Here is a 14110-nt window from a genome sequence, read left to right as displayed (position 1 = left end):
CCATCCTATTCATTTCATAAGATGAAATCACAAAACCCAATTGCAAATTAGATGAGAGAAGCATCTTTTAGAGTGAATAAATAGCTGCTTTATCTGATTTTCCCCACACCCACATTATATTTTAAAGGGGTTTGGTTTTACACTTCACTACAATTGTTACCTTTGATTTGTATCCCGAAAACAAAAACCAGAGCTGCTTCGTAATTTTGAACCATTCGGGGTACCACCAACCTGCTGCCATGGAGATTCTCTTCAGATGGAAACAGTGGAAGGATATACTGTAGGAGTAATCATCAGCCTACAACAAAAGTCCCTGGGAATGTCTGACTAAATGTCAGATTGAGCATCTCTCCGAGTCAGATGTGAGGGATATGGCAAATACAGCAGACATACACATGTCACACCACCGTTCCACTGCTCCGTGGGCTTTCCTTGGCTGGCCTAGGTGTGCTGCCCTCTAGCACCATCTATTGCATGATGTGATCATTTAACCAAGGCACGTTGGGATACTTAGTCAAAATGGACAAATGTGTCACTGACTTATGAAAACCAGTTATGTTGTTAAACATTGCCATCCCATAGGAGCAAGGTCAGACAGAACTGCCAGAGCACCAGAGAATTTCCTGGAGGGCCGGGCCCTTGTGGGCCCCAGATCAGGCACATTCCTTACCCACCATAGGCCTACACAAAACCCATAAAGGGGAATTTAATTTAGGTTGCTAATGGAAAAAGCAGTTGCAATGGGACTAAAAATTCGAGTTCAATTTTGCCATTGCTTTTGTGAACCCTTTGCCTTTCATGTGACAGTAGGATAGAGACTGTGATTTCTTTAGCTTTTTTGCGCTAACATTTATTCCATCTGTCTGAATGTTTAATGTCTTAAACATTCTCAAAGTAATACATGTTTGGTGAACATTAATACATTGAAAGCAGCGCTATACATTCACACAAATGCAGTTTTACACATAGCCTTCAATCTTTATTACATTCTCACATTAAACTTTAGGGTTTACTACTGTTTGTTTGAGAATGGGTCCTTTATATGAGGCTCTAATAGGCCATAGGGAGCCCAGTCCAACACTTAACAGGAGGCCCATATGTTCGTCAGTGGCCCACAAAGGCATGTGGTTCCATGGACTTTATTGTATGAAATGAATTTTATACAGCTCAGACTGTAAGTGTGGCAAGCGTGGGTATGCGCTAAAATAAAATATTTAGGTCTTTACTGGATTCAGAAAAAGTTGTTCACACTTTGCAGTCAATCAACAATAACCCAGAATTATCCTGTACTGCCACAGAGTCCCATATCCCTCTGTCTCCCAAACCTAGGTACTTCCTGTTCCCAGCATGCAGTGCAGCCCAACAGGCCTCACAAGGAGTATAACATAAAGTAACCATATACTAAAGGCTTTAGGGCTTTTGTGATCACAGAATTCACTCCTTGTTTATGATATAATTTATGTTTTTTACCCAAGCTTTTATAGCATTGCCTTTTAACCTCAGCCGGGATACTGTTCCTGCTGTGCTGCCATCTTTTGTGATTCCTCAGAGATCCTCTACGCTATCCCAATCGTGGTATGCACAGTAGATTCAAATTTGGGATTTTAATGTTAAGGTCCTAATCCGTATTCTACTATGTATGTGTGGAGTTTAGGATAGGGGGACCAGATCATTTGAAAATTCAGGGACACGTCTAATAAATACATGTTTCAAGGCTGCACTGATTGTATTTACACTTAACTGCAATCACTGCTGCCCTTCTAGCTGAAATTTCTAATTTTCTGATCACCCTAGTTTAGGACACTTCCCCAGGGGGAATCAGGTAAGCTATTGTACTTATTGTACTGACTGGGAGTTGCCTAACTTTTGGACCCCCCCCCCACAGTAATTTTAGCTTTCCTTTTCCTTCAAAACATTATGCATTACTGGATAAAAAGCTGATAACTTGACTTAAGCAATGTAATGTAAAGCTGTATGGAAAACTATTTGCAATATAAAGAATACAAACAAAAGTATTTTAAAATTGTTACACAGTGGAATATTACAAAATTTGTACATTTACTAATCACCCATTGTGGAGAATAGGGTCCTTCTCATGCTCAGGCCCCATTCTGCCCTGTTCTAGTAATGGCTTTGTATGTAGTGAAGCCTAACTGGTAACATAATCTGAGACTGATTCCTTGATTAGTCCCAGAAGACTTAGGGTGTATGTTTGGGGGGGGGGGGGCACAGTGATTCAGAGTCAATTACACTGCTCCAAACCACATTGTCAGACTTTTTGCACCTGGATTAAATCTTGTTGGAGCCTTAGCTTGGAGCTATTGGTTACAATTCCATTTCCTTTGTAGCAGCAGTACATACTGATGTGCTGAATATAAGCATTTGCTTTATCCCAGGATCAAGGCTTTAGCTGATGCTTGTGCCACTTTAATAAATGTTCCCAAGATTGTGAGCCAGAACCATAAGTTTGATCTTTGTCCAAGGCTCACCCATGGCTGGGCACTGGTGCCACTTTCAAATTAAAGCTTAGATTCTGAAAAGAACATCAACTTCAACCTATTTAACCTATTTGGTCCCATAATGAGTAAGTTGTAAGTAAGAAAGTTTACCAATATTGTTCATTTTTGACTAAGCTGGCCAACCAATGCATAGTGCAAATGCTTCTGATTGGTGTGTGTGATCCAGCAGGATGACAGGATCCTGGTAGACCCTGGCCAATAAATGTTATTGCCACTTAAAGGTGAAGGTACTAAATGAAATATTACAAATAAATTATATCCTAAAAATAGACCTATCAAAGAATATTATAAAAATGGATATCTACATATCAGTAAAAACTGGATTTTAATATCATTGACACTGAGCTGCCATTTTGTCATCTTCTGTGTGTCAGGTTCTAACTTAACGGGAGTAAAAGTCCTTCCCCTCTTCATTCATTGGCTGATGTAACTTATCATGTATGTGTGTCTGGTTTATACGTGAGCACAGTGCCTCATATGAGCCAGAGAAACAGACTTTAGTAGTTAAAATGTTACTACAGGTATGGGTCCTGTTGTCTAGAATGCTTGGGACCAGGGGTTTCCTGTATAAGGGGTCTTTCCATTATTTGGATCACCATGCCTACCAAACAATCATTTAAACATTAAATATACCCAATAGGGCTGTTTTTCCTGCAATAAGGATTAATTATATCTTAGTTGGGATCAAGTACAGGTACTGTTTTATTATTACAGAGAAAAGGGAATCATTTAACCATTAAATAAACCCAATAGGGCTGTTCTGCCCCCAATAAGGATTAATTGTATCTTAGTTGGGATCAAGTACAGGTACTGTTTTATTATTACAGAGAAAAAGGAATCATTTAACCATTAAATAAACCCAATAGGGCTGTTCTGCCCCCAATAAGGGGTAATTATATCTTAGTTGGGATCAAGTACAGGTACTGTTTTATTATTACAGAGAAAAAGGAATCATTTAACCATTAAATAAACCCAATAGGGCTGTTCTGCCCCCAATAAGGGGTAATTATATCTTAGTTGGGATCAAGTACAGGTACTGTTTTATTGTTACAGAGAAAAAGGAATCATTTAACCATTAAATAAACCCAATAGGGCTGTTCTGCCCCCAATAAGGGGTAATTATATCTTAGTTGGGATCAAGTACAGGTACTGTTTTATTGTTACAGAGAAAAAGGAATCATTTAACCATTAAATAAACCCAATAGGGCTGTTCTGCCCCCAATAAGGGGTAATTATATCTTAGTTGGGATCAAGTACAGGTACTGTTTTATTGTTACAGAGAAAAAGGAATCATTTAACCATTAAATAAACCCAATAGGGCTGTTCTGCCCCCAATAAGGGGTAATTATATCTTAGTTGGGATCAAGTACAGGTACTGTTTTATTGTTACAGAGAAAAAGGAATCATTTAACCATTAAATAAACCCAATAGGGCTGTTCTGCCCCCAATAAGGGGTAATTATATCTTAGTTGGGATCAAGTACAGGTACTGTTTTATTATTACAGAGAAAAGGGAATCATTTAACCATTAAATAAACCCAATAGGGCTGTTCTGCCCCCAATAAGGATTAATTGTATCTTAGTTGGGATCAAGTACAGGTACTGTTTTATTATTACAGAGAAAAAGGAATCATTTAACCATTAAATAAACCCAATAGGGCTGTTCTGCCCCCAATAAGGGGTAATTATATCTTAGTTGGGATCAAGTACAGGTACTGTTTTATTATTACAGAGAAAAAGGAATCATTTAACCATTAAATAAACCCAATAGGGCTGTTCTGCCCCCAATAAGGGGTAATTATATCTTAGTTGGGATCAAGTACAGGTACTGTTTTATTGTTACAGAGAAAAAGGAATCATTTAACCATTAAATAAACCCAATAGGGCTGTTCTGCCCCCAATAAGGGGTAATTATATCTTAGTTGGGATCAAGTACAGGTACTGTTTTATTATTACAGAGAAAAGGGAATCATTTAACCATTAAATAAACCCAATAGGGCTGTTCTGCCCCCAATAAGGAGTAATTATATCTTAGTTGGGATCAAGTACAGGTACTGTTTTATTATTACAGAGAAAAGGGAATCATTTAACCATTAAATAAACCCAATAGGGCTGTTCTGCCCCCAATAAGGGGTAATTATATCTTAGTTGGGATCAAGTACAGGTACTGTTTTATTATTACAGAGAAAAGGGAATCATTTAACCATTAAATAAACCCAATAGGGCTGTTCTGCCCCCAATAAGGGGTAATTATATCTTAGTTGGGATCAAGTACAGGTACTGTTTTATTATTACAGAGAAAAAGCCTATCATTTAAAATTTTTTAAATTATTTGATTAAAATGGAGTCTAAAGGAGATGGCCTTCCTGTAATTTCAAGCTTTCTGGATAATGGGTTTCCAAATAAAGTGTCCCATACCTGTACTTAAAATGGAATTATCAAATGTCACATACTATTATATAATGGTATTTTTCATTAAAAGACTTTATTTGTATGAAATATGGCCTGTTTTTGGTGATATGTTTATATAGAGCTCTACAGTGTTTAGGGGTGTAGTTTCCCTTTAAGAAAGGTAGGCCACTAGTGACAGTAACTAAATTAACATAAATCAGTGCTGATAACCCCTCCCACTTGTGTCTAACACTAAAAACACAGGTTGTTTTGCAGATTGGATATTGCCTAATCTACCGCAAGGATCTATGTTCCTTGTCTTACCCTTTCGGCCCCATGTGTCCCATCACGAGGAATCATTTTGTGCCAGAGTATTTATCATCTTATGCTGGGCCAAAACAAACGGCATCCTTTCCATTTCCATTGCACTAATGATGGATTTCACTGTGGCGCGGCCCCAGTGTGAGCAGCAGATTTTAACCCATTTGCTGCTACCGACATCTTTAAACAATGCTGGATATGTTCAGTAAAACATACGTAAAGCATATTAGTGTAAGAGCCAATTGTCAGGATGTCACTGCTCAGTAAGTCAAGCAACCATTCTGGCAAAGTAATTTTCGCTATATGTGCACCATCCATTCCTCCTCCTGTGTTTACAAGATGCCCGGTATCTGCTGATGAAAACAGCCACAAACAGTTATCTGTGAGTATGGTGAGGTGTGGGCAGTGTTAGATTTGCATTACATACAATGTTTTGACTTTGGCCAAAAACGTTATTTGTAACATTCGTTACATCGTTAAATCCGCCACTAACCTTCAGGACTGAAATGGCAGATAAGGAGGTAGAAACAATAGGATTTCTACCTCCTTCTGCCGATTAAGTTTAAAGCGTCAGGGGAGGAACACCGTCGGCTGGCAAGGGTAAAACCCACAGGTGCCATGGGTTGCAGGTCAACCCACACATCACTTCTCTGTAAAGACCACACTGTCTAGTTAGAAACCAAACAAGTCCCAACCCTATATGCAAAGCTCTTGATAAGATCAAGCCAAACCTAAGGAGAAGTAAGGTTGTGGAAGCAGGAGGAGAAAAACATCAGGAACTCAGATTGGTGATTCTAATGCTGCCATACTTCACCTTCCCATGTTTACATCAACTGGTGTCAGAATGGTGAGGTGGGGTAGCATTAATACTGCAGTGAGCACAATTTTGTTCTTTGCACTAGTGAAAAAGACTTCATGACAAACAAACCCCTACATATATCAAGTGGGGAACTACATTGCAGTCAATATACAGATTAATAGTGCACAATGTTCAGTGAATCACTTAACAGCAGTGACATCACTAAGTACTAAATATAACTGATGACATCACTAAGCAGTGTTTATAAGGCTGTATGTTACCAGTTATTGTATATAATAACTATCAAACTGTAGCCTAACAATAACCACTGCCTGGAAAAGCAGAGTCAGATCGTTTATAATTTTCACAAATATAGTGCTAGAAACTACAGATTTAACCCCTAGCTCTCCGCTGTCAGCCTGCTCTCCCAAAGGTCCCATTTCACCCCTTTCTTATTATGAGAAAGCTGCACTTCATCAACCATGACAGGAACCTCACATCCATAGCCAAAACAATGACCCTCCTCCTCAGACACATCTCCCTGTTTCCTGACCCTTTTCACCCCTCGGCACAGAATGGGTCCCTCCCATTCATTCCACAAGCACAGACACAGTCCAAAGAAACTTCCAAAGAAACTTCCAGACACGAGCCTGGCCCATTAGGATTAAGGGATGAGCCACACCATGTTCAATTGTTCATAGGGGAGGGGGGCTTAATGTATATTTAGATATTCTTGCTTGCATTTGCAATGCTGCACATTTCAAACAATACATAGGGAATATGCATTACAATAAAGCCCAATACATACTGTACAATGAATAAAATTGTAAATAATGAGTCACATACATATATGTTAAAGATTAAAGTGTTACCAGATACAGGAGGACTTCCCTGGCCCATGAAGCTTATAATCTAAGAGGGTAGGAGAAACATCTTTTTACTTATATGGTTTTCATCAGTTTCTCATTTATTGTGTAGTTTTTACCTCCAGATATTCCTGTCTTTCTCTCAGCCCTACCCAGCTGAGACCCCATCACCCTGTGGCACACTTTGGCAACCCCTTCCTTCCACCTCTGCCTCTCTCCCCTATTCCCCTCCTTTGTGCTGCAGAAGGGGCAGTGGAAAGGGCTCCAAATGATCTGTGTGCTTGGGAGGGATTTAGGTGAGGGGGGGCAGGGTAGGGGGAGAGAAGGGCTGGATGCAGTTTCTGAGCTACAGATGTCAGGTACTGGCTACAGACTGAGACTGCTGGAGAATAGGAACTCACAGAGTGACAAGGATTCCTGTTTTGGGGTTACCCTTGCACCGAGCAAGGACTGAGACCCCCCATACAGACACACTCTGCTCAACACTACCTCTGACCTGCACATCTTTGAGGGTCCTGTTTGGCTGTGTGGCCCCTATGTAACTCAGCCTACCCCCCCCGACACCACCTGACAGCTCATACGTCCCTTGTGCAGTGGATAAATGACTTTGTCACCCTACCAGCTTGTTAACAGGCACCCCAACGTAGGTTGTGTATGAAATCCTGGTACCTGAGAAAAGGACCCTCCTAGGACCAAGTGAGAAGAGGTAGGTGGGAATCAAACACCTACAAGTAATGTAACTACTCAGCTCTGTGCACTCTGTGGGGGCTAAGGGTGAAGACACATGGAGCTACTAGTAGCAGCTACTTGTCACGGCTACTAAAACAGACACTGCTGATCATTTACTGATAATTGTCTCTACATGTGTTTTAGCAGAGGCAATTCTCAGTATTGTCTATGGCAGGGGATTTTCTGGAGTTTAGTAGCTGTGAAAAAGTAGCTGCTACTAGTAGCTCTATGTGTCTTCACCCTAAGGATGTATGCTTAATGGGATTATGATCTGTGATTATGGAGCCCTTTTTCTTCATGGCTCTCTTAATTCCAGACACTTGAGTTAAACTGCAATATGTTACAGTGACATAGTGACCACACATACTGTGCTTTCTACATCATACACAGGATTATTCACGTTAAAGGCTTTGATGCATCTGTGGATCAGATTCTGATATTTTTATGCACTGTATTTATTTATATTATCACAGAAATCTAAGTCTAAGCTGCCTGGTGCTTCTGACCTTCAATAATCGAACTGATCTGATTTCACAGTGTGGACAAATCTATATGATTCTAATAGAGATGTGTGGAGCAGATTTAAATAGCGTGCCTTTGTCAGTAAGAAACTGAAAGACTGCAGTGTGAATGAGGCTCCTGGTGCCAATATTTGCCTAGTAAATAGGCAAGTCCAGCCTGCTGACTTGTAATTCCACAAAAGCTGGAGAGCCACTTATTTACCGCAGTATGTGGGGATGAAACATTGTTACAAAGTCAATACATGGCTTTAGTGAGAAGTACGTAAACTTATAGCTCTCCATTGTATGTGTCGTAATCAATCAAAAGTTAGCGTTGGTCGGTCTCCTATGGGTAGAACAATGAAAGCAAATCTCTGGTTGCTGTGGGTTATTATTCAAGCGCATATTTGCCCACTATTATTAAATTAGCCCTTCTTAAGAAAATAATAGCAGTCTCTCCACCGATGAACAAGCCATGGCTACCACCCATTGTAGAGTTGCGTGTGATGACGTTGGAGGATTTTTGAAATAAGGGCTAACACTAACCTGTTGTTGTGTAGTACAACACGCTTTGTTAAGCTGCTTACTATAGGGCTGTTTATATGTGAACAATAGGTAATAATACAGGGGCATAGCTAGAGATCCACAGGTCCCAGTGCAACACTTTCTTCCTAATGTAGAAACAGGTGGTTTTAAATGACCACCTGTTTCATAATCCCACCACTCTGCCAACCCATTTTCTTCTACCATGTGGGATTGAGAAATGGCCCCATAGAAGGAAATCACTATAAACACAAGGTGAGTGTGCATAGAAGCTGTACAAATGATATGTTAGGCCACACATCTGTTTTAAACTATGCAGAGGTACAACTATCCACAGTGTGCTCAGTGTAGTGGCAATGGCCCCAGAAAGTTTAAGGGCCCTCTGGGCCTATCAGTGCAGTTACAGACTGTGAGGGGAGGAAGCCCAAACCAGAAAGTTGCGCTGAGGCTCTTATTTGTCTTGTTTCACCTCTCCAACTGCATAGCTATAAAGTGAATATGTAGCACACAGTTGGGGCCAATTTAGATTGTTTTACAGGAAATAATCAGTATTTCCTGAGCATTAAGATGGATGTGATTGCTTGTGGCTGTCTTGTTTCTCAATGAAAGACTTTCTCTTGGGAATATTACTATTAGAAATACCAGGTAAGATAAATGGGTGTTGCATGTGAGAATCCAGATGATTTTTCTTTAGTATCTGCCATAACTCAGCTCTGGCATGAGCTGTAAATCATAGGGCTGACATGCCTGTCTCTCAGATGCTGCTAGCATGAGTGAGCAGAGCTGGAAAGACTGCACGTGCTTGTGATTAGTGCAATGGGATAGTATTTAGCTGCTTCACTGCCCTCTGACACTGGAGAACATCGCCCTCCTCACTGCGACGGTTATATTGACTAATGACGTTACAATAAAATGTCATTATATATGAAAGGGCTTGCTGTGAGAGTCCCAGACATAAGTAATATTTTCCACGTCTTTAGCAGACCTAAAGGATATTTTTCCTGTACATAAGCAGAGGACTAACTTCAGCCAAAAACTACTGATGCCTTTATAATCATAGGTCTGGCATGTTATTGGTTAGCTCTGCAAGCAACATGGCAGCCAAAGCTTACCACATGCAAAAATTTTTTATGCTTTGGTACATCTTGGCACGGTCAGTTTGGCCCGGGCCTCATAGCTATTGCTGGGTATAACACTTTCCTAGGCCACTCGATTTACCGCGTCAAATACACAAACCTTGCTGTTTGCTCCCACTTACAACAGGGACTATTTTATTTGTTATTATTGCCCATTTTTGATATGGCACCAAGATATTAGTGCATTTAGTTGAGGACATTCCACCGGGCTTTGACAGCTTTTGGGGCCTTCAGAGGCCAAGCCAGAAAGTCCATAAAGCAGCTGTGTATGTACATAAATGAACTTCTTCAAGTAGTATTCTGTCTTCCATCCTTGTGTTTTTATTGTGAGAACTGCTCTGGCAGGTCCCATTGGTCCTTCCCTGGAAAACTTAATATTCACTCATGCTGGTATTTTGTTTTCCTGGAAGGGAGCATGGTAATTACTCAATCTTTACATAATTTGGCTTGGGAGCAGTATGAAGGACACATGGAAGAAAAGTACAGGGAAGTGCTTATACTGCAGGCAATTAACTGTCTCTCTTTCCTCATGCCTTGAGGGATATTAATCTATGGGTGCCATTTGTATTTTCACTATAGAAAAAGAAAATGACATCAATTATGTTGTTAATGTTCCCTTAATCCTATTACATCACTATGTGAAGGACAGAGTTGCCATGTTGGTGGCTGCTTTGAGTGTCCTTCTGTTACACCAAACAAGTGTACACTAATTTTCCTGCAGAGCCACTTTAAGGTACAAGCAGGCCCTGGGCAAAATGTCACTTGGGCCCCCACTGGTCCAGGAAATTTGTGATAGAAAAACCCTCAAGCACGTGAGGTACAGAGCTGTATTTAGGTCCAGTGCCACCCTCTGAAGTGCCGTTACTTTCAGCGTATACATAATGTCACTTCCAGTAGTGTGAGACGGCACTTCCGTATGAGTGATGTTACACGTGCCAAAGACCCTCTCCCCATCTCCCTTCCCCATCACCTGAGGGCTGCCCCCCAAAATCTGCAGCCCTAGGCACAGGCCCTTGGGCCAAGAAAAAAGGCAAAGAAATATAAATAAAAACACTGTAGAGCTCTTCCAGTTCATTTTTTCAGGTTGTGTCTGCCAAAAGTTATCCCAGATAAAAGGCACTAGTGGGCCCCCCTCTATTGGTGGGCCCTGAGCAATTGCCCCTTTTGCCCATATATTAAAACAACCCTGCTTCCCTGACTAGCATATATTAATGGACACAGCTTTAAATCAAAGTATAGGTACCCTCGGTATTGGGGCATGTGAATGTCTGGCCCGATGGTCATATCTAGGTTACTATGGTGTGTTAAATTGCTCACAACCAACAAGCAGCATGATTAGAATTCCATAGTGTATTTGCTATAGTGTATTGGTAATTGATATAAGAATTTTGCTATTCCAATATGGTTTTTCTTTTTCCCTTCTTACAGACTTCTATAATCCCCAGGACATCCGTAGTTCCCCTTAGAAGTGAAGCATGTGGGTATACAGAGCCCCCCTATTTCTCCTGTTTCTGCTTCTGGGTCAGTTATCGCCCCAATCCCAGGCACAGTCAGTTCTGACAGACGATGAGATTGAAGAGTTCCTGCAGGGGTTCCTGAGGGAACTTGATCCCGAGGAAGAAGAGGATGACAAGGTGGAGCCTGGAGAGACAACTGTGGTGGAGCTGGAGGAAGAGGATGCAGTGAGTAGTAGGACTGGAGGAAATGAAGAGGAAGATGATTCTGTTTTGAAGAAGAAAGACAAAGCACCAAAAGCTGCAGGTGGAGGTGAGTGAATGTATGAAGTTAACATGCAGTCTCTCTGGATAGATATTTACCAATGGATTTTTCCTTGGAACTAGAGGACATTCTTTGAAATAATGCTTTTACAGTGGAAATCATGAGTGGAATGATCTCCCAAAGTGGTGAACTGCTAGATGAGGTATATCCAGAAAAGCTTGGGTGCAAGAATATTAGCAAGAATAGTCATTTGGTGCTGATATTCATAATACAATTTAGATCTAGGGTCTGATTGTCTCTTTTAGAGTCAGGTTCCTTTCCCCAAAGGGTTCACTTTATGCATTGCATGGAATCTGCATGGAGGGTTCTGTACATGGCCACGGCTTGTGAGGGTGATACTGGAAATAGCTTGGTGCAAGTTTTGCTCCTACACTGCTGATTAACGTGTCCCTAGTGAGATGTTGAAAGTCTTGCAACTATTAACAGATACAATTACAATGGAATTATGGGGAAAAAAAAGTTCACCATGGATAAACATACTTAAATTTAAGTACTGCTATTTACTAAAATAGTACTGCTATTTCAGCTCAAAGTCAGTGGGTCAGATTTCTTGCAGGTTGCCGGTGTTCTGCATTTCTTCTCCTCAGAGGGCTCATTTACAAAGCCCCAGATGTAAGTACTGCGTCTAGCCCTCGCTGCACTCTGATCTATGCACAGAACACACCGCTGCTGCACACCAGGCAACCCTGTGCTTACTTTGTTGTATGGCAGGAGGTAGGGACAGGGCTCCTTTGCCCACTGTGCCAGTCTGCACTCATTACAGGGCTGGTTCGGCTACAAGTTAACTTTTAGTATGTTATAGAATGGCCAATTCTAAGCAACTTTTTTTTTTATTCTTTTATAGCTTTTGAATCATGTGCCTTCTTTTTCTTCTGACTTTTTGCAGCTTTCAAATAGGGGTCACTGACCCTAGCAACCAAAAAATTAATTGTGAGGCTACCATTATTTTGTTAATGTTACTTTTTATTACTTATTTTTCTGTTCATAATATAAATATAACGCTTTCTCATTCAAACCAATCCCTGGTTGCTAAGGTAACTTGATCCCTAGCAACCAGATAACTGCTGAAGTTCCTAACTGGAGAGTTGCTGAACAAAAGTAAAACAATTAGAAAAAGACAAATAAAAAAAATTGAAGACCAGCTGCAGATAGTTTTGGAATATTACTCTCTACACTAAAATTTAACTCAGCATTGAACAACTTCTTTAACTGGTGTGTCTGAATGCCATGCAAGTTAGGGAGCAGGTAGGGGGTAGGATGGGGGACACCTACATGCCTTACCCCCAGCACGCCCCTCTTGAATACAGTGCTACCAAACATGTGAAATAGTGGATAAATGGCCCCGAGGTGGGGAAAATCATACTGGATAGGAGAGCAAACTATTGCACAGCCCATAGTTTGTAATTCTCTGAATTTGATTGAAAATGTTATTGTGGTTACACAATGAGTACAGATTTCATGGGGCCACATATTTAGCACATGTGTAGCCTTGCTGTGTATATGTCTGAAATATTATATATTATGGTTATAAATTTAGGGTCTCTGTAATGACCCCAGTATTACTGTCTCAGTGAAACCAAATAAGCAGCTGCAGTATCTAAGTCTCTTTATTGTCTCATAAATAACATTATTAAATAACAACGGAAGTCTCTGTCTCCCTGGAATTTAAATAATTTGGATAAGAGGATACTTGCTCTTATATTGTGTCTGTGCGTTACAGAAAGGAGTCCTGATAGCAAGGAGAAAATCAGGATACTGTTGGCTTGTTAGACTTTAGATTGAGGGGCTTATTTCCTAATGGGTATTCACAAGAGCACTGAACCCCACTGTGCAGCTTAAACATCTACATATCTGGCTATTGTGTCCAAAGTTGGCAGAGAAGTGAATGTGTCATTGTCATCGCTTGGTGTTAAAGGCAGGCCCGGATTTGCTGAGAGGCCGCAAAGGCCCGGGCCTAGGGCGGCACAAATTTAGGGGCGGCATGCTGCTCCGCCGCAATGAAATTTTGAAATTTTGCTCCGATACGGAGCAGTGGGGATTTCTCCCCACTGCTCCGTATGGGATTTAAATGCCCGCGCATGCGCGCTTGCGTCGACGCAACGCGGCATGGGGGGAGGGGGGGCTTGTTCGCGCATGTGCAGGGGCCGCAAATGGGGGACGGCCTAGGGGCGGCTGCTTTTGAAATCTGGCACAGGTTAAAGGGGTGGTTCACCTTCAGTTTAACTTTTAGTATGTTATACAATGGCCAATTCTTAACTGCTTTTCAATTGGTCTTTATTATTTATTTGTTATAGTTTAATTATTTGCCTTCTTCTTCTGAGTCTTTCCAGCTTTCAAATGGGGGTCACTGACCCCGGCAGCCAGAAAACTACTGCTCTGTGAGGCTACCGTTTTATTGTTACTATTTATTCCTTTTTAAAAATCTTTATTTATTGATTTTCTTAGTAACTTTTATTCCTTATCTTTCTTATCATTCCCTCTTATTCACAGAACTCCCTGGTTGCTAATGTAATCTGTAACCAGATAAC

The 14110-nt window shown here is 40.8% G+C and overlaps 1 protein-coding gene across 1 annotated transcript in view; it reads left to right on the top strand.

Annotated features, from left to right (window-relative positions):
- Window positions 1–7205: 7205 nt before the first annotated feature.
- The window catches only part of aebp1 (AE binding protein 1), a 41959-nt gene continuing 35054 nt past the window's right edge, over window positions 7206–14110 (top strand). The window contains exons 1-2 of the mRNA XM_031899290.1: window positions 7206–7601; window positions 11232–11570. Of these exons, the coding sequence (XP_031755150.1) occupies window positions 11279–11570 (292 nt within the window). The 5' untranslated portion in view covers window positions 7206–7601; window positions 11232–11278. The remainder of the gene's footprint in view (window positions 7602–11231; window positions 11571–14110) is intronic.

The sequence above is a fragment of the Xenopus tropicalis genome, chromosome 3, assembly GCF_000004195.4.
Source record: "Xenopus tropicalis strain Nigerian chromosome 3, UCB_Xtro_10.0, whole genome shotgun sequence".
NCBI lineage: Eukaryota > Metazoa > Chordata > Amphibia > Anura > Pipidae > Xenopus > Xenopus tropicalis.
Note: the sequence above shows the minus strand (reverse complement) of the source record. Positions and strands in the feature narration are given on the sequence as shown.